Here is a 27,508-nt window from a genome sequence, read left to right as displayed (position 1 = left end):
TTGCATCATGATAGCCACAATGAACGCCGAATTCCAAAAGTCCTATGAGGACATGTATCCATACGAAATGCACAAAGACTTGTTGGAGAGATACCACCAAAACGCGAGGCAGAAACGTTACGAGATCTTCACTAACATGATATCCGCTAAAATGGGTCATGGAGAATCTCTAACCGTGCACTTGCAAAAGATGCAAAGGTATGTCGATCGTCTTCGCAATTTGAATGTTGACTTTGGGGAAGACTTGACAATCGACATGGTGCTTCACTCTTTGCCTCTGTGTTACAATCAATTTAGGATGACCTACCACATGAACAAGGAAGAGGTAACCCTAAGTAAGCTCCAAGGTCTCCTTAGGGTTGCTGAGAGCAACCTCAAGGACAAGTCTGTTGCACCCACTCCCAATCCACACGCTGCTCCTGTTTTTTCCATTGGGCAAGGAAGAGGAAAGAAGAGGAAGGCTCCGTCTAAGAGCCACCGCAAAGGAAAGTCCCGAGATGGTTCCTATTCTAGTGGGACAAAAGTTGATCCTGCTAAGCCTAACCCTAACCCAAAGGAGGCAGAGTGCCACCATTGCCATAAAATAGGGCATTGGAAGAGAAGCTGCCCAGACTACCTGCAAGCCATAAAGGAAGGAAAGATCAAGCCGTCTTTCGCAGTGAAGAGTTAAGAAACTCTTTGATCGTTTAGATCTTCGAACAAGTTAATTACAAAAACGAAAACAGCAATATAAAGCACAAGAATGAATCAAAATATGTCAAATGATTCAATAGATTAAAGCCTCAGCAGAGCTCGATAAAGAACTTCCGTTGTAGAGGCTATTAGGGTTACAAACGATAAAGATCAAATCTTTCAGAATGATTGACTTCCAAATCTTACGTACTAAGATGCATGCAAGCCCCTATAAATACAAAACCCTAGAAATAACTCTCGGATGGACAGGCCCAATCCAGAGACAAAATGGACTAAAGAGTGAGCCCAAGACGCAACACTTTTTAGACCCTACAATCTCCCCCTTTGCGTCAATTGGAGCGAGACTATTACTTCGGCTTGCTGGGTACAGCTGCAGGAACTTTCTTAGTGGTTTCAAACAAACATGGGATGAGAGCAAGGATGGTCTGTCTGAAGCGAATGTACCACTGGATCATGTCATCAAAATACTTCTTGTCATCCGTTGAATTCTGCTTGCAACGATAAATGATTCCCAGAACATGTTCCAAGCATGCAGTGGTGTAAAGGTGCTTATCTGACAAGGCGAACAGGCATTTTTTTGCCTTCGTTCCTTGTAAACATGACAGAATTCCGCTTCGGGTCGATTCTTCCCATCTGCATCATGTTCAAATCACTAGTAGAGCCAACAGGAGAGATAGTAGGATTTTACTTGAAGATGCTAGCGATCTCCTGATCCATCTTGGCAACCTCCATAATGTAGCATACAGGCATTCTTTTGAAGTGATCAATGATTGGACCATACTCAGCTTCGTTGGTGAGGAGGATGTTATGAAAAATAATCCAATCATGTGGATTCAGGTTGGGAAGATCAGCAAGTGATATAGCGTGTTCGGTTTTAGCAGAACCCCTCAACACTTTGAACCGAACGTTCGTGAAGTTCCCCTCTCGAAATGGCTTGAGGACCCGAACGTTGACGATCTTCTGAGCGCTCCATGTTTGATACTGAGGTTGAGCAGACTTCAGATAGAATTCGACAAGCTCCCTATCAACTTTTGGATGAGGATAAGGGACATCAGCAACATTATCAAAAGCATGGAAGATGAAGGCTTTTCGGGTCAGCGGCATGTCGAACTGTGAGTCGACAGAATTGATTCGATCCAAGGAAATCACTGGTTCGAGCCACATGATGCTGGGAGTTTCAATTGCTTCTTTTATAAGCTTCTCGAGAGTTCACGGAGGGAAAAGAGTTTTTCTACTCTCAAGAAGATCATGAGCCTCCTTCATTTTTCGTTCGTTCGCCTCAAACTCTCTGGCAACGCGAGCGCTCATGTCAACATCTTTATCCCGGCCTTGTTTCTTTAAGAGATCAACGATGGTCTCTTTATCATCATCATCACTGTCTTCAGCAATCTTCTTTCCGTTGTCTTTGACACCCGAACCTGAGGCTTGAACTGCTGGAGGAGGTTCGGTGGTTTTAGTTGCCGTGGAAGTGGGAGGCGGTTGAGATACATCTTCCCCCCCTTGTTTCGGACAGGCCACAAACTCAAGGAGCCCTACAATTTTGCTTAGTAGAGCAAGGGCAGGAGAAAGCTTCTCTGCGAGAGTGCACCTCACTGAGTAATTCAGGATAAGATCATGTGCTTCGATGATGTTGGAAAGGGCGACATGGACATCCGAAACACATGATGAAATAACCTCATGCTCAGATCGAAGAGATGCGACTTCCTTTTGAGATTGGAAAAGATGAAGACTCTTGACCTTGAGAGCAGTGGTCTTGCGAGCAAGAGCATCCGTCACTGAGATCTATGAAGCGAGGTCTTCTTGCAGCTTAGTCAGGCGCTCCTCAACAGTCGCCTGGAATAATTTGTTGTCATCGTTGAGAGATTGACGAAGACTGGAAAAGGACTGCAGTTCGGAGGCAACTGAAGTGGCCAGTTTGTTAACAAGAGAGTCAAGCTTCTCTGCATTGGAGTCAGCGGCTCCCTGTAAAGTCTGCAAAAGAGAATTAGCATCAACAAATAGTTTTTCGACTTTTTCGGTCGCAGCAGCACACGCCTTGGTAGAGGCGTCAATAGCGGCAGTGGTAGAGTTGATAGAGGCTTCATGAGCCTTGGTGAACGTATCAACGAGCCCTTGAATAACAGCCTCTGAGATAGTAGATTGAGAGGAAGAGGAGGAGGAAGCAATGAGAGAATCGATTATCTCATGAAGCTCCTTGAGATGCTTCTTGGTGACAAGAGCATCATCATCATCATCACTTTGCATTTGATACGGACTGTAATAGACCGAGTCAAACATCATGTTCTCTCCTCCAAGAAAAGGTTCTTCATTTTCTGCTGAGTGAGCGGGAGATGAGGGCGAGGGTGGAGGCTCGGTGGTGGTAGTAGGTTCGGGTGCGGATGTATGTTCGGTAGTGGGAGTAGGTTTGGGTGTTGTAGTAGGAGCCCCCGTATCAGATACATTGGTTCGATCGCCAGTGGTGGTTGTTGTGGTAGCTTCGGTGAAAATGGGAGGTGGTATAGGAATAGAGGTGGGTGGTATTTGAGTAGTGGAGGTTATGGGGGGAATGGAAGTAGAGATGGAGATTGTGGGAGGAGAGACAGGTTTAGAAGAAACAGGTACCTCAGGGGTAGGCGAACGAGGAGGAGTATTACCTCGAAAGGACTCTTCTGAGTAAGAACTCTCTTCCTCAGATTCACTGGAGGAGGAGGCAAGAATAAGCTTACGTCTGGGTTGAGTCTTCCTCTTCTTTGGTGGAGGGGATTGAGCTGCCTTGGAAGGTTTGTGTTTCTTTGGAGATGGACCTTTCGCTCCTTTGACAACCTTCTTGTCTTTTCCCTTGTCATGTTTCTTTCCCCTGGGAGCAGGTCTATCAGCATCATGGATTGATTAAATCATTTCAGGAGTAAGCTCTCTAGGACCTGAGCGACGAAACTCCTTGTAAGTTCTGATGATGCGACTGTCGCTTGGAACACACCCATACATTGACTCAGGGATTGAGCCAACGAACTGAAATTTGGAGGAATCAGACTCTATGATCTTCGTAGTGTGGAAAGTTTCTATGAAAGTAAGTGGAGAATCAGCAACAACAGGAACATGATACTTGTCCATCACCGACTTTGTAACCAACGTCCAGAATCTGTCGTAAGAGATCTCTAAATGGTGAGAAGTAGACGCTAGGCTCTGAATCAGCTGCTGCCATAAAACCGATCCATAATCGAGATTGATGCCGTGGTACAACCCATAGAGAATGGTCATAAACAGACGGCTCGCCCCATCTGAACCTGCACTTCATTCTGATAGCCCTTTGAACAGCACAGTGAAGAAGCCATTCCACTGAGGAGGTAAGTAGGATTTCTTGAACTTTGTAACGGTGGTCAGAATTTTAGTGTAACCCATGTTGTAAAACATGGAAAACAACTGTCCCACGGGAATGGATTCAGGGTTAACCCTAGACTCATTAGGTTCAAACCCTAAAAGCGAACATAGTCGCTGTTTGGAGATGGAGGACTTTTTATCAAGAATGTCGAAGAAGATTCTATCGATAGACTTGTCATAGTGGGCTGTGGAGAAGATTTGCGACAGACACTCCATTGGAACAGGTTCGACCTTGGTAAGTGCTGGAACCAGTGGCGAATACTTGAGACATTCCACGATTGGAAACATGAAAGCATCGTAAACTTGTGGGGTGAGATCGATGATCAGGCTTTGTTGAGGACGGATGGGCAGAATGTGAGAAGTAGCATGAACTGAAGAGGAGTCCGCCATTGAAGAGAAATTTTTGGGGAAGATGATGAACAGTAGGAGAAAGTAATCTTTTCTTGCTCTCTGAATATTTGGTGCAGTAAAGAGGTACTTGACTGTTGAATTTACCTTTTATACCGTGCTGAGAAGAGAGAGAAAAATCTGTTCCCAAATATTCAAAGAAAAAACGAAGTGTTTCCTTAGGTGATTGACGCGTGACAGTTTAGAACCCCGATGATTACGTAGGAGAGAGAAAGACTGTCCCGTTTCACACGCCTTCCCATCAGGCGCCGTTTGAAATGTCAAAAACGATTCTGCTTCACACACCTTCCCATCAAGCACCGTTTGAAATATCAAAACGATTAGACTTTCAGTTGAGTCAGCAACTTATCCTTTTAGTATCAGCTGTCGTCATAGATCAAGAGAACCACGTGTAACTTTGTTAACCACATCTCTTTTATAAGAGTAAATCCCATAGCTAAAAATAGCTTGTAATTAACGAAACCAGATTTATGGAAAATCAAAAAGATTTTCATGCATAGAGTGTCAAAGAAAAAGAAATAAAGCAATACATATGTGGGAAATTGTGATGTCAATAAAGACACAAAACAGTGGATCCCGGGCACGAATCTCTTCCTTCAAAGTCAAGAGAGACCTTAAAGTGTTTGTGTGGTTTCCCGTTGAATTACGATCAAACACTAATTAAGAAGTGTTGAAAGGCATCTTTTAATAAGGCTAATTTGGGAGGCTTTCGCTTTAGTTCAGAATTCCTAATCTTGACATAAGACAGAAATCGACTGAAGTACTTGTGAGACCAATGTGGTCTGTTGAACAAGTAGGTGTGAACAGAATTTAAGTGACATGTTGAAATACTTTTAGGTGAAATCTCAAAAAAATTGAAACTGGATTCTAAGGGAAGAAATGTTATGGGTTTTATCAATTTCATAAGAATCACACAAAAATAAAAATTAGAGATTTCAAGGTACAACCACTTGGGTGAATTCGTTAATTCATTAGTGAAAACTAGAGCAAATTTAATTGTTCACCGTCAATGCATAGTAGGTATTGAATTGTGGGTTTCACTTAGCACGTAGTGGCACGAAGCTAAGATCATAAACACAGAAATTGTGTAACCATAAACCTCAGTGGTAATTTCTGAGAGTCTCAAGGGTTACATGTATGAAGCGAATATGATGGAGAAAAATATTGGAGATGGTGTAAAGAAACCAAAGTACCTCTGCTGTTAAAATAAGGATCAAGCAGAAAACCCTTATCTCATGTGAGAAGAGAGTAAGGTAGCTCATGATTAGAATAAATATAGTAGCCTAATTGGGAAGACAAGGTTTGTATATACCAAGTCAGTAAGGCTTTATTTAGAATCAGTTGAGGCTTTGGACAACATACAGCAGCATGCTTCTAGGGACACTTAACTAGTAAAAGGTGTGAGAACAATACCTGCCCCATTGATCATCCACAAATGGTAAAAAAAAAAATTGGAGTTTTTGATTCAAAGAGAAAAACAAAAAATAAAACAAACAAAAAAAAAAATTGGAACCGAACCCGAAATAGACTAAACGCTCGGTTCATTTCGGTTTTTAAAAAAAATGTTTGAAAAAGAAAAAGAATTGGGAAATAAGAGAGAAATAAATGAGAAATAGGAGTACAAATAAGTTTACAACCAAAGAAACTACCTTTGAGTAATAAGCGAAGACAGGTGAATGGGACCGAACCCGAGCGCTCGGTTCATTTCGGTACCTGCGTGAACCGAACCCGAAATAGACCGAACGTTCGGTTCATTTTGCTTCCAACTTTTAGTTTTGAGAAGTAGTTTTTGGTACTGACTCCGATTCCATCATACCTTACCCTTGTAGAATTTTATTAAAACTTGCTTCAGGAAGAGCTTTGGTGAATATGTTGGCCAGTTGATCAGTAGTGCGAACAAAATGAATTTCTACGTTTCCGTCTTCTACGTGATCTTTAACGAAGTGATACCTCAATGCAATGTGTTTGGTTTTGGAATGTTGCACTGGGTTATGACAGATCCTAATTGCACTTTCAGAGTCACAATATAGTGGGATCTTTTTCATATTGAGTCCATAATCCCAGAGTTGGCTTTGGATCCAAATCACTTGAGATGTGCAAGAAGCGACTGCAATATATTCTGCTTCAGCTGTAGACAGTGAAACACATGTTTGTTTCTTAGATTGCCAGCTCACCAACTTCCCGTCAAGGAATTGATAGCCTCCTGTAGTGCTTTTCCTATCTAAACCACATCCTCCAAGGTCTGCATCTGAGTAGGCTTGAACAAAGAAACCTGAGTTGGAGGGATACCAGAGACCGAGAGAGGTTGTTCGCTTCAGATATCGGAGTATATTTTTCACTGCTAGCATGTGTGGTTCCCGGGGATTCGCTTGAAACCTAGCACAATAGCACACAGAAAACATTATATCAGGCCTGCTAGCTGTGAGGTACATCAGGGAACCAATCATTTGGCGGTATAGCGTTATGTCGACTGTCGGTTTTTCCAAGGATGGTGTGAGTTTGGTGCCGAAAGCCATAGGAACTTTGACTTTTGAATCTCCCATCATGCCGAATTTAGCAAGAAGAGTCTTGGTATATGCTTCCTGGTTGATAAAGATGCCTTCGGGTCCTTGTCATGCCCTAGGCGCTTGTTTCAGACCATAAACTGCCTTATCTAGAATGTAGTAGTGATTTGGATATTTTTCATTCACAAAACCAGGAGGTTGCTCCACGTAAACCGTTTCTTCAAGTTCCCCATTCAGAAAAGCGCACTTCACATCCATTTGGTAGACCTCGAAGTTCTTGTGTGCAACATAGGCAAGAAATATTCGAACACATTCCAGCCGAGCTACCGGAGCAAATGTTTCTTCATAATCGATTCCTTCTTCCTGGCAGTATCCTTTCACCACAAGACGAGCTTTATTTCGAATCACATTACCTTCCTTATCCATTTTGTCTCTGAATACCCATTTGAGACCAACTACTGAGGCATCTTTCGGTGTTGGAATGAGACGCCAGACCTTATTTCTTTCAAACTCATTGAGTTCATCTTGCATTTCCTGGACCCAATCAGAATGATCAAGAGCAATATTGACGGTCTTTGGCTCAACTTTGGACACGAAGGAATTATACATGCAGAACTTTACTTTGGAGAATAGGGAGGTTTGCTTTGCCTTCACTTGAGATCGGGTTAGGACCTTTTCAGACACATTACCCACTATCTGAGATATAGGATGATCTCTGGTCCATTTGGTGAGTGGTGGAAAGTTTGCATCATAGGATGGATCCAATTCAACATTGACCATTTCTTCCAACTCTGATTGAATATCATCATCATAGAACATATCGGAATTCTCCCCCTCGACAGATGATGATTGGATCTTCAGGACTTTCAGGTGCAGCCGGGCTTGCAGGTACTATGGGACTTTCGGGTGTAGCCGGGCTTTCGGGTGCTACAGGACTTTCGGGTGTAGCTGGGCTTTTGGGTGCTACAGGGATTGGATTATCCCCCTGAAAGTGTGAGTCCTGTTGATTTGAAGAGAATTGATTCTCCCCCTCAACCGAAGTGTCGTGCTGAGGAGGTTCGTTTCGAACTGGTTCTCCTTCTCCCATTTGTTAGGCTGCATCTTCGAAAATCTGCTTCAGACGATTGATTTTATTGTCTGCTGCCTTAGCTTCCGAGAGAGTGGCTTTCTCAGGTTCATCGAATAAGTCTACGAACTGATCAAATAAATTAGCAATCGTAGCTGTGACTTGACCTGTTTGAGAGAAAATCTCTCCAATTGCTTCTTCAATAGTCTTTAGTTTCTTGATGTAATTGTCATCGAACGCCACATAATAGGTTTCTTCAATTCTTCTAGAACGTTTATTTAAAACCCTGTATGCCTTAGAAGTAAGAGAATATCCCAGAAAGATTCCTTCGTCAGCTTTAACATCAAACTTGTTGCGATGTTCTTTGCAGTTGAAGATGAAGCACCTTGAACCGAACACATGGAAGAATTTTACATTCAGCTTCCTGTTGTTGATGATCTCATAAGGAGTGAGAGAGAAACACTTGTTGAGATAAGACCTATTCTGCGTAAAACATGCTGCAGCAATAGCATCAGCCCAGAAATATAAGGGAAGAGAAGCAAAACTTAGCATAGTTCGGGCCGCCTCACACAAGGATCGGTTTCGCCTTTCGACAATACCATTATGTTGAGGTGTATAAGGGGCTGAGAAGTTATGACTGGTTCCTTTTTCTGCCAAGAAGTCTTCGAATTCTTTGTTCTTGAGTTCCAGTCCATTGTCGCTCCTAATGTTTCGAACGACTTTTCTCAGTTGTACTTCGACCTGCTTGATAAACATCTTCAGCTTAGGAGTGGCCTCAGATTTGTGCTTCAGAAAAAATACCCATGTAAAGCGTGAGAAATCATCAACAATAACAAGAATATACTTGTTGCCGCCAATGCTCTCGATTGATGATGGACCACATAGTCAATGTGAAGCAACTCAAGTGGTTCAACAACTTTTGTGTTTATAATTGATGGGTGACTTTGACGACTCTGTTTCCACATTTCGTATGTAGCGCACAAGTGTTCACGATCACACTTGAGCAATGGAAGACCTCGAACATGACCGCCGGTGACAAGCTTGTTAATGTCTTTGAAGTTGAGATGTGAGAGCCTTCGGTGCCACAACCAAATTTCGTCTGAATGAGCTTTGGACAAAAGACATATGGCTGGATTCCCTTTGATTGGTCTGAGATTCAGAGGAAACATTTCGCCTTTTCGATCTGATTTGAGGATGACCTTGTTGGATTTCTTCTCTATAATTTCTAAACCTTCATCGTCGTATGAAACTTTGAGACCGGTACCTTCCACCAGTTGAGATACACTGATGAGATTATGCTGCAACCCTTCTACATATGCCACCATTCTTATTGTGAAGTCTCCATTGGTTATCATCCTATAACCCTTTATTGTTCCATAGGAGTTGTTACCGAACTTGACATTGCCACCATTTTGAAGTGATCGAAACTCCCTTAGCTCTTCCTTCCTTCCTGTCATGTGACGTGAGCAGCCACTATCAATGTACCATTCTTCGTCAAACTGCTCGTCATTAATAATCTGCAAATATTAAGCAGATTTAGGAACCCAAAGTTTCTTGGGTCCACGTGAGCCTTTCAAGGGAACAGGAATAGTAAGCGAAACATCAACAAGATATGTTTGTTTTATTAAGGTTGTTTTATCTTTTCTTTTAATGGTAAACACTTTGAATTTATTAGGATTAGTTGCATGCTTTTTGGATTCAGATTCTGGGGTATGGACTTTAGTCTGCTTTCGGTCTTCCTTGGCTGAGGAAATCTTCCTTTTTCCTTTCAAGTTCGTTGATGATCTTGAATTTTGTGTAGGAACAGAATTGGGTTTAGAAGAAGATTGAGAATGAGAAGAATTAGAGGAAAAGAAATTACAATGAGAGTCTTTCCGGACTTGGGGTTCAAAATGACCCTTTCGTTTGTGGTCATTAGAGGGACCGAACCTGGACCTTCGGTAGCCACTTGATGATGAGCCGAAGTTGGATTTTTGGGTGTTGTTGGTTGGTGGTCCGAAACTTGGTCTTTTATTATAAAAGCTTGATGGACTGAAATCAGGTCTTTGCCTGTTATTATTTGGCGGACCGAAACTAGCTTTTCGGTTGTTGTTGCTTTCGGGACCGAACCTATCCTTTCGGTTCTGTTCTTCGTGTGGCCTGAAAGTCTTTCTCTCTGACTTAGAATCTTTATCATGGTAAGAGTAATGAGGATTTTGAGAGCGCCAAAACTGCTTTCGCTTTGAGAGATTTTTCTTGTATCTCAGGTTTCTCTGCTGCTTTTGATTTTTCACCTGTTTCGGTTGTCTGTGGATATTAGCTTTTTTTTCAGCTTCTTGGCAACCGGTTCACTCTTCATAGATGAGGTTTCGCTTGTGGAGGTGACTTCTTCTACAGGAATTTCTTTTGTGCCACTTGTACTTGGTACGTCAAAGTTGGTAGGCTTATTCAGCAGTTCGGGCACATATCTACCTTTGGTCTTCCAGGATGTTCGCTCCGACAGACCAAACGTTTCGTCTGCATTGTCTATAGGTGCTGACCAGAAAAACTCATCACAACCATCTGCATTATCTTCGTTCACTATGGCAGTGAGTTCGGCTGTTTGATGTTCGGTTACTCCTATGACCTTATACACCTGATTGGGAGTAGTTCTAACCTTCTGAAACACAACGGCCTTTTCTTTAAGGGCTGGGGACTTAGTTTTGGACAAACGAGCGAATTCCACAGAATTTTCAGAAATCAGGTTTTTGTGGTTTTCGGGTTCGCTCTTGACAAACTCAGAACAGTCGACTTCATCCTCTATAGAAATTTCACTCATATCATCGTCCTCATTAAGTTCAGATGCGTTTTCAACATCAATTTTGTTTTCTGAACTTAAATTGGTACTCAATGAGTCGAATTTTGGTATGGTTTCGGTCCTGAGTTTCAGCTTATCATTTTCATCCAAAAGATTTTTAAGCATGTCCTTATGGTCTTTGGACTTTATAAAAGATTCTATTTTGTCCAGACCATACATATAAGAAGGATTAACATCATCGGAAGATACAACACTTTCACAGTTGTATGATTCGGCATCGATTTCATCCTCCTTAAACTCAAGGAAGGGTAGAATCATGCGATGTATCTTCTGCCCTATTTCACAATTTAGATGCAGTTGAGTAATGTTAGCATAAAGCCTTTTAGCGATCAAACAAAAAACATTCCTTTGTTTTAACAATTTCAGATTGTCTCTTTGTAAATAAATGTTTTCATCCCTAGACTTAATTAGCTCCAACTCCTTCAGCTCAATCCACATCCTTCGCTCCCCACTCTTGGATGACACCCTGCTTATTTGGTCAGTCAGATTAGAATTTGTGACCCGTGTTTGAGTTAAACAACTATCTAGATTTGAAATTCTTGAATTCAAGTTATTTAATTCCTTTTCATATGATTTTTGTGGAATTTTAAACGAAACAAAAACAGATTGTACCTTCTTGATCAGTTCATCAAGTTCACTGATCTGCACACTAAGAGGTTTTGCTATAAAGCATAAGTCCTCTCGCTCCTTGGCCTCTTCATTTCCACCATCAGTGTTGTATCCCCTCATCTGAGATACATCGGTCACCATCAGACATCTTCCACCGGTTTCACCACCTTTTGCGACATAAGCCTTTCCATGAGAAGGCTTTCTCACCTCATCATCTTCTGAGTCGGTTGACCACACCTGTACGCCACCGAACTCGTCATCCTCTGCCGAACCCTGCACAATAAGAGCATTCATAGAAGAATTAGTAGCAGCCTTCTTCCTTTTTATCTCTTCCAGTCTTTTCATAAGACTTGCTTCTTCATCTTTCTCTTCGTCTTTCTCTGCCATCTTCTTCAGCACGCAATACTTTGCGTAGTGATTCTTTCCCCCACAGTAGAAGCAATTGACACCAGAGTCAGCTTCACCCTTTGCTTCCTTTTTCGACTCCTCAACCTTCGGTTCATCTTTCACTCTTTTGGAACTATAGCTTCCCTGCCAATTACGATTTTTGTTGGAAGGAAACTTTTTCTTGATAAACCTTCTAGGATTTGACACCATTAAAGCATAGTCTTTGGCTGTCAGATCGTGATCTCCCAGATTAAGATCCTCTTCATCTTCTTCTACACTTTTACCCTTGGACAGAAGCGCCAGAGACCCCAGACTAGAAACCACGCTTTTCTCTTGCAGCACAATCTTTTCTTGGGATTTCAGAATTCCCACCAGTTTCGCCATCGAGTACGATTTGAACTGCTCGTGTGCTTTAACTATTGACACAACAGCTCTCCATTTGGATCTTAGACCATTCAGAAAAGTGACCTTCTGCTCAATAAGCTTCCTTTCAATATCTTGTTTGATCATCTTTCTGAGAAGATGATTGAAGCGATCAAATGTCTGTGTAACAAACTCATCAAGATTTTTCTTGAGCTCTCCAAATTCAGACAGAAGCAAGGTCTGAATTGAGTGCTCCAGATCTTCATATGTAGAATACAGCTCTCACAGCCGGTCCCAGATTTCTTTAGCTGTACTACAGGAACTTACCAATCTAAACGTGTCAGATTGAAGAGCGAATCGAATCAGTCTCAATGCCTTGATGTTGCACTGAAACTTCTCCTTTTCGTCCTGAGCAACATCTTTCATATCTTTTAACAAATCATTATACTCCTATTGAGTTTTAATAATTCTGGATGTTCCTGCATGAGCAAATGGTCCAGACATAATAGCTTCCCATATCAAATACCCATTATCTTCAGATCCAATGACGTAGTCTTCAAAGTGATGTGCCCAAACCTCGTAATCTTGAGTGTAGAGAATTGGAATCTTAGTTGTAGATCCTATACTGTTTGAGATGTTGATAGGATTGGATTGAGAATCGTCCATGCTTGATCGTTTAACCTGTTGTAAGATCAGACTTGTAATACGTAATATTAGGGCAAGATGAATAAATAATGAGATACGTCAATTATGGAGTGACGACTCAATAAATATCAGTAAATGCGGAATAAACCCTAATCACTTCTTTCACAGAAGAGATGTGTATGAATTACACAGTCTCCTGCTCTGATACCAATTGATGAGTTAAGAAACTCTTTGATCGTTTAGATCTTCTAACAGGTTAATCACAAAAACGAAAAACAGCAATATAAAACACAAGAATGAATCAAAATATGTCGAATGATTCAATAGATTCAAGCCTCAGCAGAGCTCGATAAAGAACTTCCGCTGTAGAGGCTGTTAGGGTTACAAACAAATAAAAATCAAATCTTTCAGAATGATTGACTTCCAAATCTTACATACTAAGATGCATGCAAGCACCTATAAATACAAAACCCTAAAAAATAACTCACGGATGGACAGGCCCAATCCGGTGACTAAATGGACTAAATAGCAAGCCCAAGACGGAACACCTTTCAGACCTTACAACTCCGAGTCGACTCGACTCGTCGAGTTTGTCCTTCAACTCGCCGAGTTCTCAAAAATCATAAAATCATGGAATCACGATCCAACTCGTTGATTCTTCCTCAAACTCTCTGAGTTCCTCCTTATCTCGCAGAATTGCGATATCCCAAGTTGACTCGTCAAGTTTCTCTTTCAACTCGTCGAGTCCTTCTTTTTCCAACAGATTCGGGACACTTCCAATCAAATTCTCGAGTTCGCTTATGGACTCGTCGAGTTCTTCAGTCTGTCATCCTTCTTAATGCATTAAGTCCATATTCTTCAAACCAATGCACTATCTTCTGGATCCAAGATGGAAATATGTCTAGGAGGGTAAAGTTTCCAACTTTACCCATTAAGAACCTCTCCCCAAGGCATAAACTCAAACCCTAACCCAAAATGGCTTAGATCTAACTCTAAAAGCCATTAAAACTTCAAGATAGACCATGAGGTCATAGATATGGACTTTAGGGACAATTTGGTCACATAAGCTCCCATCTTTACTCGCATGCATGACCTACTAGCACTTAAAAGGCCAAAAAAATGGTCTAGAAGTTGCATGGGACTTCCATGGCCATAAAGTTGGTACCTTTATGACATGAAGTCCCCTCAAGATCCTAGATCTGAAGGGTTTGCCCAAGTGGGATGTCCAAATCCCAATCATCAATATCTTTGGACTAAAACATCCTAAAACTAGATCTAAGCATGCCATAGACAAGGTTGAAGCTTTATACCTTAGATGAACCAGAAATGAAGCTCAACTTCTGGATCTACTCTCCTCCCACACGTTCTTGCTCCTCCTTCAAGCTTTTCTTTCTTCAAACTCACCAAGAAAGCACAAGATTAGCTCACAATTACCAAAAATGGCTTATGGTTTCGAGATTAGAGTTTTGGGCAGTGGAGGCTGGAGATGAGTCCAACACCTTGGTATATGCCAATGTTGAAACATCAAGTCTTAAACAATCAACAAGACTAAAAACCAAACCCATGATATATGCCAATGTTTCCATAATAGAAATGAAGTGTGTGAACCACATATATTCAATAAACGAGAGTGGACGATAATGATGGAATACGAACTAGCAACCCTATTACGAAATCAAACATGAGAATTAGTTCCAAAGTCATGTGACGTAAATCAATTTTCATGAAAGTGACTATACAAAGTTAAGCACAGACCAATCTATAAATAGGTATAAATCATGCATGATGACATGTGGATTCTAATACCAGTATGATCTTGACTATAAAGACGCATCCCCTCGTTTAGCTAATTTAACCACAAGTTGTGTACCATTAGCTATGATAATGGGAATATAATAAGAATGAGGGTGATTGGAACCACCTTGTATGATTTTTTTTCAAAATATTCCTCATCATGTGTTCATCCTATGGGTCTCCCTGAAATATATTCTAAAAACATCATTAAATATGATGCTAGAGCCTAATCAAAACCTAATTTGCGGTTTTTATCACCTTTTTACTCATTATGTCAATTGGATTTTCTTCTAAATTTCCTACCTGTCTCTTGTATAGCATGAGATTATTGCCTCAATAATTCTAAGCAATGCTCACGACAAGTAGATCAACATCATCTCCATCCTCAAACGGGTCTAAAAAGGTAACACCAATTGGTTATTTATTTGTCTCTTATTTATTGTTGGTGTCATCTACCATTATATGGATTGAATAAAATAATATGATCTTCAAGAATAAGAGAAAACCATATGAAACGTTGGTCAAGACTATTATCAATGATGTTCATTGAAGACTTAATTCAAGCCCTCCCCAAATGTTTCTATGGCCAAGATTCTTTAGAGGTTCCTAATGTAGAATACACATATCTTCACAAAACACCCCCTTGACTCTTGTCTAAAGGTTTGTTTCTTCTGTTATCTTTATGGGTGGTCTATATTTTTTTTGTTTTTATGTTTTTATGACTATGTATTGGGGATTAAAGCTTGTTCCTTTCTCATTTATTTTGTTTTTAATGTTCTAGTTAGGTTGTTCTAGTTTTTTGGAACTATCCAGGGGTTCTTTTTCTTTCCATAAACGGGGAGTCCCTAGCCTACAATTGTTTTTATTTTTTCAATTAATAAAATATTAACGGAGGTGCCACCCTCCTTTACCAAAACAACTGATGCATCATCAAAATAATCCATTGATTTTGTTGAGGAATTTTGGAATGTTGGAATGCAATCCAATTGTTAATTGATGGATGCAAATGTTAAATTTTGTCTAGATATAGGTAGGATACTAGAAGAACTAATGATATAACTTTTGTTGTTGAAATACTAAGTTAATACATGTAGAATCCAAGAAAACATTACCTTGTTGCATTCATATAATGCTAAGATATGTGAAAACAATACTTATCTTTGTCATTATGTATACGATGGAGTCTAAGTGAAAATTTTTAGGGTATTTTGATGATGACTATGCATGTGACATGGACGCCTATCGATCAACAACACATTACATCTTCACTTTTGGGTCTAGCATCATATCTTGGTGTAACAAATGACAACCTATGGTATCCCTATCTAGATTTGAATTGGAATACCGAGCTATACTTATAACAAATCAAGAAAATTTATGGCTAGTATAGTTGTTAAAGGACTTGAAACAAGAAGTAAGTTATAGTGGATCACCGTTTTATGACAATCTTTCATCTACCTAACTTATCAAAAACCCTAAATTCCATACTCGAGGAAAATAAGTATTTGAGATTTGGTGTTCGTAAATCTAAACACCTTGTTCTGTTGGGGCCGATCGTCGACCATTAGAGTTGTTGGTGGCATATCTGGACACGCCATGATGAGGCAGTGACAGTGTTAGAGGAACCAAGGAGAGAAAAGGGGGTTTTAGGTAAAAGCTAACGAAGGAAAATCATTCAAAACTTTGATACCATATTGAATGATATATCTCATTAACCCTACTAAATGATTAGACAAAGAATATATATATATATATATATATATATATATATATATATATATATATATATATATATATATATATATATATATATATATATATATGGTGTACACTAGACTATACAAGTGCGCTAAGAGTAAAAGTTGGCTATAGAGTAACAATTTTCTTATATATGTAGAACCTCAAGGTAATTTTGGTTTTTCTTGAAAATTATAGTTGTCTTGTAATACGTATCAACCAAAAGTGATCATTTTGGTGAATATCTCGTATACTATTATACGTGTCATCTTTTTGAACCTTTTTGTTTATGTGCAACTTTGCATCCGTCGAGGGCCTATGATCAATAGGTACATAAGGTGGCATGCGTGTTAGGCCCAGGACTAAGAACTTAAGGTAGACATGCACAAAAAGATCAGTTTCAGACTAGACCCGAAAAAAGACCGAGACCGAATCTTTTTAAAACGAGACCTGACCGAAAAACAAACTGGACCGTTCTGAGACTGGCCCAATAAAAATCAAATTGTTCCAAAACCGATACCAGACCGGTTCGACACCGGTCCCAATAAAGATCGGACTGTTCCAAAACCGATACCAGACCGGTTCAACACCGACCTGAGACAAGTTTAAAAATTGTTGCCAAAGTTTATAAACATATCATTTTTTGTTGAATTAGATAAATTTTAATCACATTATCTAGCTTTTTTCATTTTTTTTCTTTTATTAAAGTGAAGTGTATCATCTTTAATAAATCTTAATTCATCATTTTTGTGCTAATCACATGTTTGTTAATGGAAAAACTTGAAATAAATAAAAAAAAAAAACAGAAACAAAAAACCAAAACCAAAACCAAAACCGAACCGAAAAACACACAAGGAAAGACCGTGAGACGGTTCTGAAAGAAGACCGGACCTCCAAGATCAACCACTAAAGGCCGGACCGTTTCAAGACGGACTCAAGACCGGTTTAAAGCCACCAATATGCATCTCTAACTCTAACTTAAAGAGTACAACAGCCCTCATAAATGGGGTCAAGCAAATTGGGGCCTATGGAGTTCAATAAGGCAGTCATACAACTTTTCCACATGGAGACACCCTAATTAATGAGTAGGGCTTTAGCCATTAATCCATTGTTGGGACTTGGAAGTGAAAGATGCGGAAGCCATAACTGATCGAATCAATGAGTTTAGGAGTTTGATTAACTACTTTGATACCATTGGTTAGGTCCAATATGGACAATACATGTTAGTTTGTAAATAATTACTACATTGCTTGTGGAATGTAAATAAAAACTTTATAAGCATATTTTGATGTGTTCCATTGTAGGTCATACTTATTAATCAGATTTATAATAACTATCACTACTACGAAATAAGAACTATTAATTCTTGCAATTGAATTCCAATCACTTTAAGTAAATATAGATTTTAAGCTTTCTTGAAATGGGTGTTGATCACATATTTGTTCATGATTTGGTAAATTTAGTTTTCATCTTATTTTCTTCTTTGATTCGACTTAAACTGCATTTTTTTAGTTTGATGACTAGAAGATGATTGTGGTGGTGTAGGAGGATGGGGTTTAGATTTTTTTTATTTTTAAATGTGTGTTTGATATTACTTGTAAATACTTTAAAATACATTAGAGCATTGTAAATATAATTGTTTATTGTAATAGCTTTAGACATGTACATTTCGTATTATTAATTCTATACTGTGCATTTTAATTCCAATAAAAGAAGTTCAAATAATTTTTTCTAAACAAAATGACTCCTACAAATACATCCACACAACATTTACAATTTGGAACATTACACAAAAGCGAATTACAAATTTTGCTTTTTTCAATGATTAATATATATATATATATATATATATATATATATATATATATATATATATATATATATATATATATATATATATATATATATATTAAACATATTGTCTCTTTCTTGAAAATTAAGAGGTACAAATATATAAACACAATGTACAACTAGCTAAAACATACTTCTTTTTAAAACAACAATTCTATCAAATTAACGTACTTTCCATCTTTATTTCCTTAATCTCGGCCACTCTGCTAATTTTCCTCACATTTAGGGTTCACATACTTATACATATATGTTCTTCACCAAAAAGCTTAAATCCCTCATCCACGACTCTTTCTGTAAAATTCAAAATATCTAAATCCATTTAACACTTCTGCCGTCATGCTCCGCCATTTGTATTGCCTCATTATTGATATATTGTAGTCACTCGTATATTTCTTCGTCTATCTCTCTATTTCTAAACACATTTCATCGCAAGTGATGGCGATTAGATCTCGAGTTCAAACCTTCTCTCACCATAGATATCTCTCGGTATGTGTATCCTCCTTTTTTTTTCTTTTCATTTTCCGTTATGATGTTTGTTGATTGTCACTTCTTTGTGTTTTGTTTCAAACAAAAGAGGGAAATAGGTAATCAACTATTTTAAGCGCATGATCGCTTTCTACAGTTTTTACCATCCCGTGACCAACTACGAGTTCATCTCTGTGCTCTATGTTCTGTGCTCTATGTTGGGGCAATTCCTGGTTAAAAGTATTTCACTTCTCTGTTTATGACATCTTAACCATATAATTTCCTTTTGAAAGTGCATCTACAACCCTCTATTGGTATTTCACTTCTCTGGCTAAAAGTATTTCACCACTAAAGCCACATGCTTCCAGTAAAAAGTGCAAAATAAATGATATTAGGGCTTTTCAATGAACACGAACGATATTGGGGTTTCCTATTTTTAGGGCTTTTCAATCATTAATCCCGTCCCTAATTACCTAGAAATGAAATCTAACAAAGACCTACCTTGAAGTAAGATTTGACATCGATTCTCTCCATTTTGATTTTATTTTTCGGGCATTTAATCATTTATATAAAACTCAATCTTTTACATTTTGAATGTTGTTCAAGAAACAGGGATGGAGGTGAGTCAAAGGAAGGAAAAGGGGTTTCATCATTTCGACCTGTTGTTGCTGGAAATCATCCCAACTATGTTCCAGAATAAAAAACTGATTCATCTTTTGGTGTTGGGATGAAGGATTTCGTGTTAATGGGAATTTTGGTTGTTGGCTATTGACTATTGAGTACAGATACAGTCAAGAAACTTATTTACTCGCTTCTTTTTCATTTGTCTTTATCCTTTTTTTTACCCCTTTAAGTTTTTCCCCAATGTAAATCTAAAACTCTCCAATTAAGGTTCATCGACTACCAGTTTTTTTTATAAGGTATCATCAAAATTTTCTTCCTTAGTATCCTATTTCATAAACCTCTATCGATATATGTTCATATGGACATGTTCAGTTAAGCATATAAGAATTTTTATTCAAACTGCAGTATCATTGATTTTGTTAACTTCCGTCAAATTGTAATATTGATGTTTTTGGGATTGCTTCATCCGTATTGTTGATCTAATACATATCACATACATATACATGCATGCATCCCATAGTTCTTCTTACTTAATAGATTTTACCTTTTTCCTGAAGCAGACACAACCTTTAAGTACTTAAAATGTCCCATTCTTGACTACCCATTCGTGTCTCATTTTAAGACTGATCAGGTATAAAATGAGCATATCTTGAGAATTTTCTTATGGATAGAGAAATCATTTGATCTATCTCTGATGAGTGTAATGCATTTTTTTTAATTAATTCTATATGTGTTTAACTTCATAAACGTGGGATGTATGAAACAATGACCAAAAGTTGATTTGAATTTTTGCAAATCTTATATATGTTTTCTGATTCTTCTCTATTTTTAGACAAAGATGAAATTTTTTTTTTTTTGGTTTTGCAGCCGGTGAGTGATGTTTGTACCTTAGTGATATAATATTAAAAAAAGAAATTAAAATTGGAGTTCCATGTAGGAGTGTTACAGGTAATAGTGGTGAGAGGTAGTCTTCATTAAATCTATTATGACATCATGGTTCATATGATAGTCTTGAATGATGATGCATAATATGTGAATCATAATATCAACTTCTTAAATTAGTTTTAAAATTTTAGTTAAGAATTAGAGTTTTTAGCCCTTTTTTGGGATGACATGTATTTCTTCTTTTCTTTGCAGTTTTGATTTGTCTAAAATACAATCTTATTGAATGTGTAGTTATGCATGTTTTTTGTTCAATTTCTAACACATCTAATTATTTGCTTTGTGATATTTTATGTGTTTTTATTTCATGTTTGCGATTTGGGTTTTTTTCTTGAAAATGGCAATAATAGTGATATATTCCGATACTTATGGAGAGGATATGGTGGAATGCAATTTCATGTGACTTTGTGATTAAAAGGAAGTACTAATATTTTTAATCTTCTTAGGCTAAAAAAGGAGTTGTTGTAGCAATAACTCAATTGCTACAAACAAGGCTGCTAAATGGAAGGCTAAGGGGGGTTAGAGGTGTGCTTCACTAAACTCATTTAAAGGGGAGGGGGATTCTGATAATTACCCTTGGTAGTCAATGTTTTGTAGTCATTTTTAACTTGCAAATGTTGGTTGGTTAGCCTCTATTATAATTACAATATGTTAAGTAAGTTGTGTAATATGTTTATCTCTCAAAAGATGTAAATATTTTCTATACTTGATATTTTTTTACCTTCATATGATGTAATAAGAAGTTGGTTAGTGTTTGTTGTAATTACAATAGGTTTTTCACTTGGATATGGAAGTTTCTATAGTTTATACTTTCAAAATTTTCTTTAAATCCTTATAATTTGTATTGTTATTGTAATCGAGGATCGTTAATAGAAGGAAAATTGTGAAACTTGCGGGAGAGAATTGAGCTTCCTTTTATTTTATAGAGTAAAGAAGAGATCACTATTCTTAACACCAAGCGTTGTGAGACGTACATCATCTTTATAGATGAGATAAATCATTAGCGTTATGTATATATTATGTATATCCAGCAATGTGAGATGGCCATTATAAACAAATGAATTTTGTTAATCATTTGTAGGTATTTGTTATATATTTATAATATGTCTTTTTATATATTTCTATGTATAACCGATCACATATCTTTTAAACTAATTATTTGCCTCAAATCAAATTTGCAATTACATGTCTCTAAATTGAAATAACTTTTATATATACAAACTGGTTTGGACAGGTACCCATTAGGCAACGGTTCCAAAAAATATGAGAACCGATACCGGAACCGTTAAAGGCGGTTCCAAAATTTTAGGAACCGAAACTGGCGTTCCAATGCTTAGGTTTGATCTAAAACAACTTTAAAATCTTTCCCTAAAACAATAACAATAAATACTTTTATTTTTAATGGAAAACAATAAATTTATAAAGGAAAAAAAGAAAAATGAATATATATATATATATATATATATATATATATATATATATATATATGTGTGTGTGTGTGTGTGTGTATATATGTACGTTTTAGGTGTTTTAGGTTGACATAGTAAACTAAGTATTAAATATTCAAAAGGAATTTTGATCCCAAATGAAAATATGAATATTCAAATAAAAATAATAAAATTTATTTTTATAATTTTTTTGATTGAGACAACATTGTATTTTTATTTTAAACCCAAAATAATCTATCCAAATGGGTTCGTTTCCAAGTCAAACGTTACCATATTCCAAAGCAAATTAGATTTTATGCTTAGGGTTTATCTTGTCATTATATGTGTGTTAAAGTTGACACCGAATCATTCATGTTTTTAATAGAAATAAGTGTTAAAAAAAAAAACTATTTGTAAAAGTTGGCTATGCAGTAACAATTTTCTTATATATGTAATTTTGGTTTTTCCTGAAAATTATGGTTGTCTTGTAATACCTATCAACCAAAAACCAAAAGTGATCATTTTGGTGAATATCTCGCATACTAATATACGTTTCATCTTTTGTGAACATTAAAATACTTGTACAAATGCATTAGAACGTTGTAAATATAATAATTTATTATAATACCTTTAGACATGTATATTTCGTATTATTAATTGGATACTATGCATTTTAATTCCAATAAAAGAAGTTCAGATAATTTTTTCTAAACAAAATGACTCATACATATACATCCACACAACATGTACAATTTCGAATAAATCATGACAAATTACTTCAACCAGTTTGCAAATTACACATTACACAAAAGCGAATTACAAATTTTGCTTTTTTCAAGGGTTAATATTGTTTCAATTTTCAAACCAATGAATAATACAGAATGTTCACTTTGGCCCCTTATAGTATTATCAATGTAAAATATGTACATTAATCTTCATTTGAAAATATTAATAGAAATAAAGATCAAATTTGTAAATATATTTTCCACTATGGAAATACAAGTACGAACTTGCGTATCACATTTTCACCAAAACACTTAAACTCCTGTACATTACAAACCACCGTTAGTTGAGTTAGTAGAAACTAGAAAGTCGTAGCTAAAATGACCAAAAGGCCCTTGTGTTTTCTACATATTTACAAAATTAACATTTACCTCGAAGAGATTTCTCATAGTTGTGCAACTGTGACATAAATCCAGAGTTTGGAGAAGCCACACTTCGTTTACTTTTCACAAGTTGTAAAGCTTCGGATACACTCATGCCATGTTTTTTCATCAGATATGCCACAACAATAGTAACACTAGTTCAAAAAAAAATAGGGTAAATTACACGAATGGTCCTTATGGTTTAGGGTAATTTACACGTTTGGTCCCTAACTTATTTTTTTAACTCGGAAGGTCCCTACTGTTTGTTTCTGTTACGCGTTTGGTCCCTGTCTTACCTAAAAAAACTATTTTGCCCTTGATTTTTTTAATTTATATAAATAAACACACCCCCAACTCCACCCCTATCACCTTACCTTACCTACCGCATAATTTTTTCCTATTTAAACATTAGTCTTTTTAAGTAAGATAGGGACCAAGCGCGTAATAAAAACAAACAATATGGACCAAACGCGTAACAAAAACAAACAATATGGACCAAACGCGTAACAAAAACAAACAGTAGGGACTTTCTGAGTTAAAAAAATAAGTTAGGGACCAAGTGCACAAATTACTCCAAACCATACGGACCATTTGTGTAATTTACTCAAAAAAATATATCAGTCATTAAATTATTATCATTTTTTATTTTATTTTATCAAAAAAAATTTTAAATACAATTTATAGTAAGATTAAATATTAACCCTGTTTTGCGGGGGACAAAACCTGGCCAACATATGAATGTTTATGGACCAAACCTGCCAATATACGAAAGTCTTGTGGCCATTGTTTGAAACCCAAAAAGTCTAGTGTAACCAAACCTGCCAATATATTAATGTCTAGGGACCAAACCTATCGATATACGAAAGTCTTTGTGGCCAAATTCTGAAACCCAAAAAGTCTAGGGACCAAATCTGTCAATATATGAAAATCTTGTACCCAAAGTATGAAACATACGTAAGTGTTGTGGGTGATGGTGGAGAGAAACGGGTGGGTGTGGTGGGGTCCTTTGTAATTTCATATTATTATAAATTGTAATTAACAAAATAAAACATAAAATAAATAAAGGGTATAACAGTCATTTTATATATAAAGCACAGGGACCATTTATGTAACTTTGACAAAAAAAAATATTTGCCTTCCAATGGTAATTGTACTAATAAGCAATCACATTTATATAAATAAATTCATTCTACCATATTGAATCTTTATCACATATATTGGCAGATGAATAATTAAAAAAAAAATTAGAATGTTAAAAATCACCTTCTGGATCTCCCCACAAAGCAATGGACTAATACACCACCTGTTCTTTTAGCTTCTTCAATGAAACTAAAACACTCATCGAAGAATTGTGCAATATTTACATGTTCTTTATCTGGAACTAAATCAAGAACACAAATATTTACACCATTACTACATATACCAAAAGACTAGACCAAATTTTACTTTTAATAGGCCTTGAGAAAAAAGACGTAAATACCCTTCTCATAAACATCATTAAAAATAATTGTCCTAAAAAGTAGTTTGGCACACTGGATGAATAAAGAGTAGGACAGGACTAGACAAACTTTCTAGGGCTATTTTTATGATGAGAATGAGAAGGGTATTTATGATGAGAATGAGAAGGGTATTTACGTCTTTTGCACAAGAGATTGAGAGTGAGTTCCTATCATACCATCAACAATTTTGTAGGTGAAATCATTAGGGTATGTAGGAGGTAGTGAATTGGCAACAGTTAAAATGTGTGTAACATTCGAGCTTTTCAAAAGGCTCTTGTTATTAGCAGCTCCAATAGAACCCAAATAGAGACCCTAAAATTTAAAAGCAAAAAAAAAGTCAGGGAAATTAGGCATTTTATACATTATCCCCAATTTATTTATTTTCTTTCTATTTACTTGAGTGTCTAAATCACTAAATGTTATGTTATAGCACTTAATGGAGAAAAAGAAGCACATTATTTACCTCTTCAATAAGAGCTGGAACATTATCATCTTTAACATACTTAGTGGCATACATTACTCTAAGAAGTGCAGAAATGCGCTCCTTGTAGAGGTTATCAAATTGATCCATTGCATACACCAAAAATGAGTAATCTCCTTCAAGCTTTCTACCAATTAATCAGAGAATTCAGACTGGGTGTTTCCAAAACTAAGCAATTGTTTGGATACGTGAGCTCTTGATAATCCTTGAAATAGATTCAATCGCTATTGCCACAAGAAACTATACCCACGAAAAAAAAACCAAAAATGAGAAAAATTAGGGCTAAAACGAGGCATCTAGATTTGAGATTGAATAAAAGGGAGAATCGTTATTGATGTGTGAGAAACGTTTCAAATCGAAGGTTTTAACAGGAAATTGGGGAATTAAAAGGGGAAGATTAGTGACGAAAATTGTCAGATAACTCAAAATTTATAAATACAACACCCATGTGGTTCACATCTAGGGTCGATAAGAAAAGTATCTATATCCATTTAATTATTGTCGAATCAATAACAATTAGGAAGAACAAACGTTCTGATATACTTACGAGGTGATGAAGATCAGCAGTAGCTCGTCCTGCGTGAATGCTCAGGAAAGCGTTTGTATATGAAGTGATATTCAAAGTGGAATGGAAAATATATATATATTTTTTTTTTTTTTTTTTTTTTGGAGATGGAGCAAGATTTATGCTATTTCGTTTTCGCCAAAGACCCATACCCAATACTCTAAGGGGTAGTGTTTTTATATTAGGGGGTGTTTGAAGCTCAAAAGATTTTTTCCAAAAAGTTACAAAAAGTCAGGATTTCAGAATTTCCTGAATTTTCCAAAAAGATGATTTTTCTTGTATTAAAACTTCAAAAATTTCAAGTTTGCCAAACATCTTTTTGTTTTTTTCTTTTACAAAAATGACTTTTGGCTGTAAAAAGCTAAGTCAAACACCCCCTTAATTTATTAATTTAAACTAGTGAGTAAGCATGTGTGAATCACAATCATTTTTTTTTTGTTGTATTTTTTCCCCTATTTCCTCAAATGCTAAACGCATTCAACTGTAACTATTACATATTCTATGCTTAAACGGATAAAAACACAAATCAACTCAAATCTATTCGAATTTCTCCATTCCTATGGCATGCAACTCATATGAATGACGTTAGTTGTTAGTGTTTGGTATAAGATAATAGAAAATAAATAAATAAATAAAATAAAATAAAAAAAGTGAAATGAGATGGATCATAGAGATGGAAGGGAATTTTTTTATTGGACATAAGAATGGAATAAAGTGTTGGAAAAATCGAAATAGGGTTATGGAAATCTGGATAATAAAATAGGAATCGTGTAATCACTTTCCTTTTTTGATATTTCGACCCTATATGTCTTGGGTATCACGAAATCCAAACTTAAGATAATTCCTGATGCAACAATTCTGATTTTAGGCACAAAATCAGAATCAATTTTAGAAGAAGATGAAGAAGGAAGCGTTTCCCGGTTTTCTGTGTTTCAATTGGCGTCGTTTTCTTTCATTTATCCAGTCAACGGATAACTGAAAACAATTTGTATCTTTCAAAAAAGACATATTAGTCCTTAAATTTACATCTTTCAAGAATGACATAATAGTGTGCACTCCCACACAATTTGGACCCCCGACTTGACACAGTAGATTAGTGTTCGGTACTAACAATGATTTAGTAAATACAAGTGTGCACTCCCATACCTCCTAACTTGTATTATAACTAAAATATTATTCTTGAAACACTTGTTAAGTCCATTACACTAAACTATATTTGGTGATAAAATCACCAACAATCCTCCCCTATTTTAGTAAAAACATTAAATAAATTTAATTATTATCGTACAACAAGTGAGATGGCAAACGGGCAACAAGCTGCGCCGCTAACAAACTTGAAAACAAAAGAAACGAAACTAATGCTTAAATGAAAATATCGATACGATTGAATTTTCATGTTAGTATATTACACATTTCAAACATTCGAGAAATCAAGGTATCTTAAATATTGAACCCATCAACTCGTTTGAATATCTGAAGATAGTATACACATTAGTTTTACAATCATCTAAAACAAAATAACTTGACACTAATTATATTCGTGTGTCCCTATCCATTCTTGATCGTATAAAAGCCAAGTCCCAAGCTCTTTGAAGTACGGCTATACTTCACAATCATATAGGTGATTCTTTTATTCATATACCTGTATACATTGTATCAAAAGAATCATTAAGAAATCAAATTCATCATGTTCTCTACAGGTTCAAACACACATACCTTGGGATGTTTTAATGTGTGTTTCAATTCATATAAACAAGCTTTCCTCATTGAATTCAGCCTCTAACATTGTATTATAGGGGAATTGGGTGTCTCATTCATAAGAATTTATAAAGACTTTAAGCCCATCCCTATAACAGACTTGTGCACTAAGTCTCGCGCCAAACTCTTAGTGAGATGGTCCGCCAAATTTTGTTGTGATTTTACAAACTCAATCGAAATCACACCATCCATGATTAGATTTCTAATCATCCCATGTCTAAAATCAATGTGTCTCGATTTACCATTATAAACTTGACTATAGCTTTACTCAAAGTAGAAACACTATCACATCGGATAGATAATGGCAAAATCGGTTTCCTCCACAATGGAATCTCATAAATCAAATTCTTTA

General features: G+C 36.6%; 1 protein-coding gene and 1 long non-coding RNA gene across 2 annotated transcripts; one reads left to right on the top strand and one right to left on the bottom strand.

The window, feature by feature from the left end:
• The first annotated feature begins 18,439 nt into the window (after positions 1-18,439).
• On the top strand, positions 18,440-21,044 carry LOC111876592 (uncharacterized). Its single transcript, XR_002845060.2, has 2 exons — positions 18,440-18,736; positions 19,322-21,044. It is a non-coding gene; the product is annotated as an uncharacterized LOC111876592 (long non-coding RNA).
• Positions 21,045-22,460: 1,416 nt separating this feature from the next.
• Positions 22,461-25,541, bottom strand: LOC111876593 (dual specificity protein phosphatase 1). Its single transcript, XM_023873143.3, has 6 exons — positions 25,381-25,541; positions 24,816-25,073; positions 24,529-24,664; positions 24,117-24,234; positions 22,863-23,008; positions 22,461-22,753 (listed from the first exon to the last, which is right to left on the bottom strand). Exons 2-6 carry the CDS (start codon positions 24,921-24,923, stop codon positions 22,746-22,748), a joined length of 516 nt encoding a protein of 171 aa, XP_023728911.1. The 5' UTR covers positions 24,924-25,073; positions 25,381-25,541; the 3' UTR covers positions 22,461-22,745.
• Positions 25,542-27,508: the final 1,967 nt, after the last annotated feature.

Source organism: Lactuca sativa, chromosome 5, assembly GCF_002870075.4.
Source record: "Lactuca sativa cultivar Salinas chromosome 5, Lsat_Salinas_v11, whole genome shotgun sequence".
In the NCBI taxonomy this organism is placed as follows: domain Eukaryota; kingdom Viridiplantae; phylum Streptophyta; class Magnoliopsida; order Asterales; family Asteraceae; genus Lactuca; species Lactuca sativa.
This window is presented reverse-complemented; position numbering and strand designations above follow the sequence as displayed.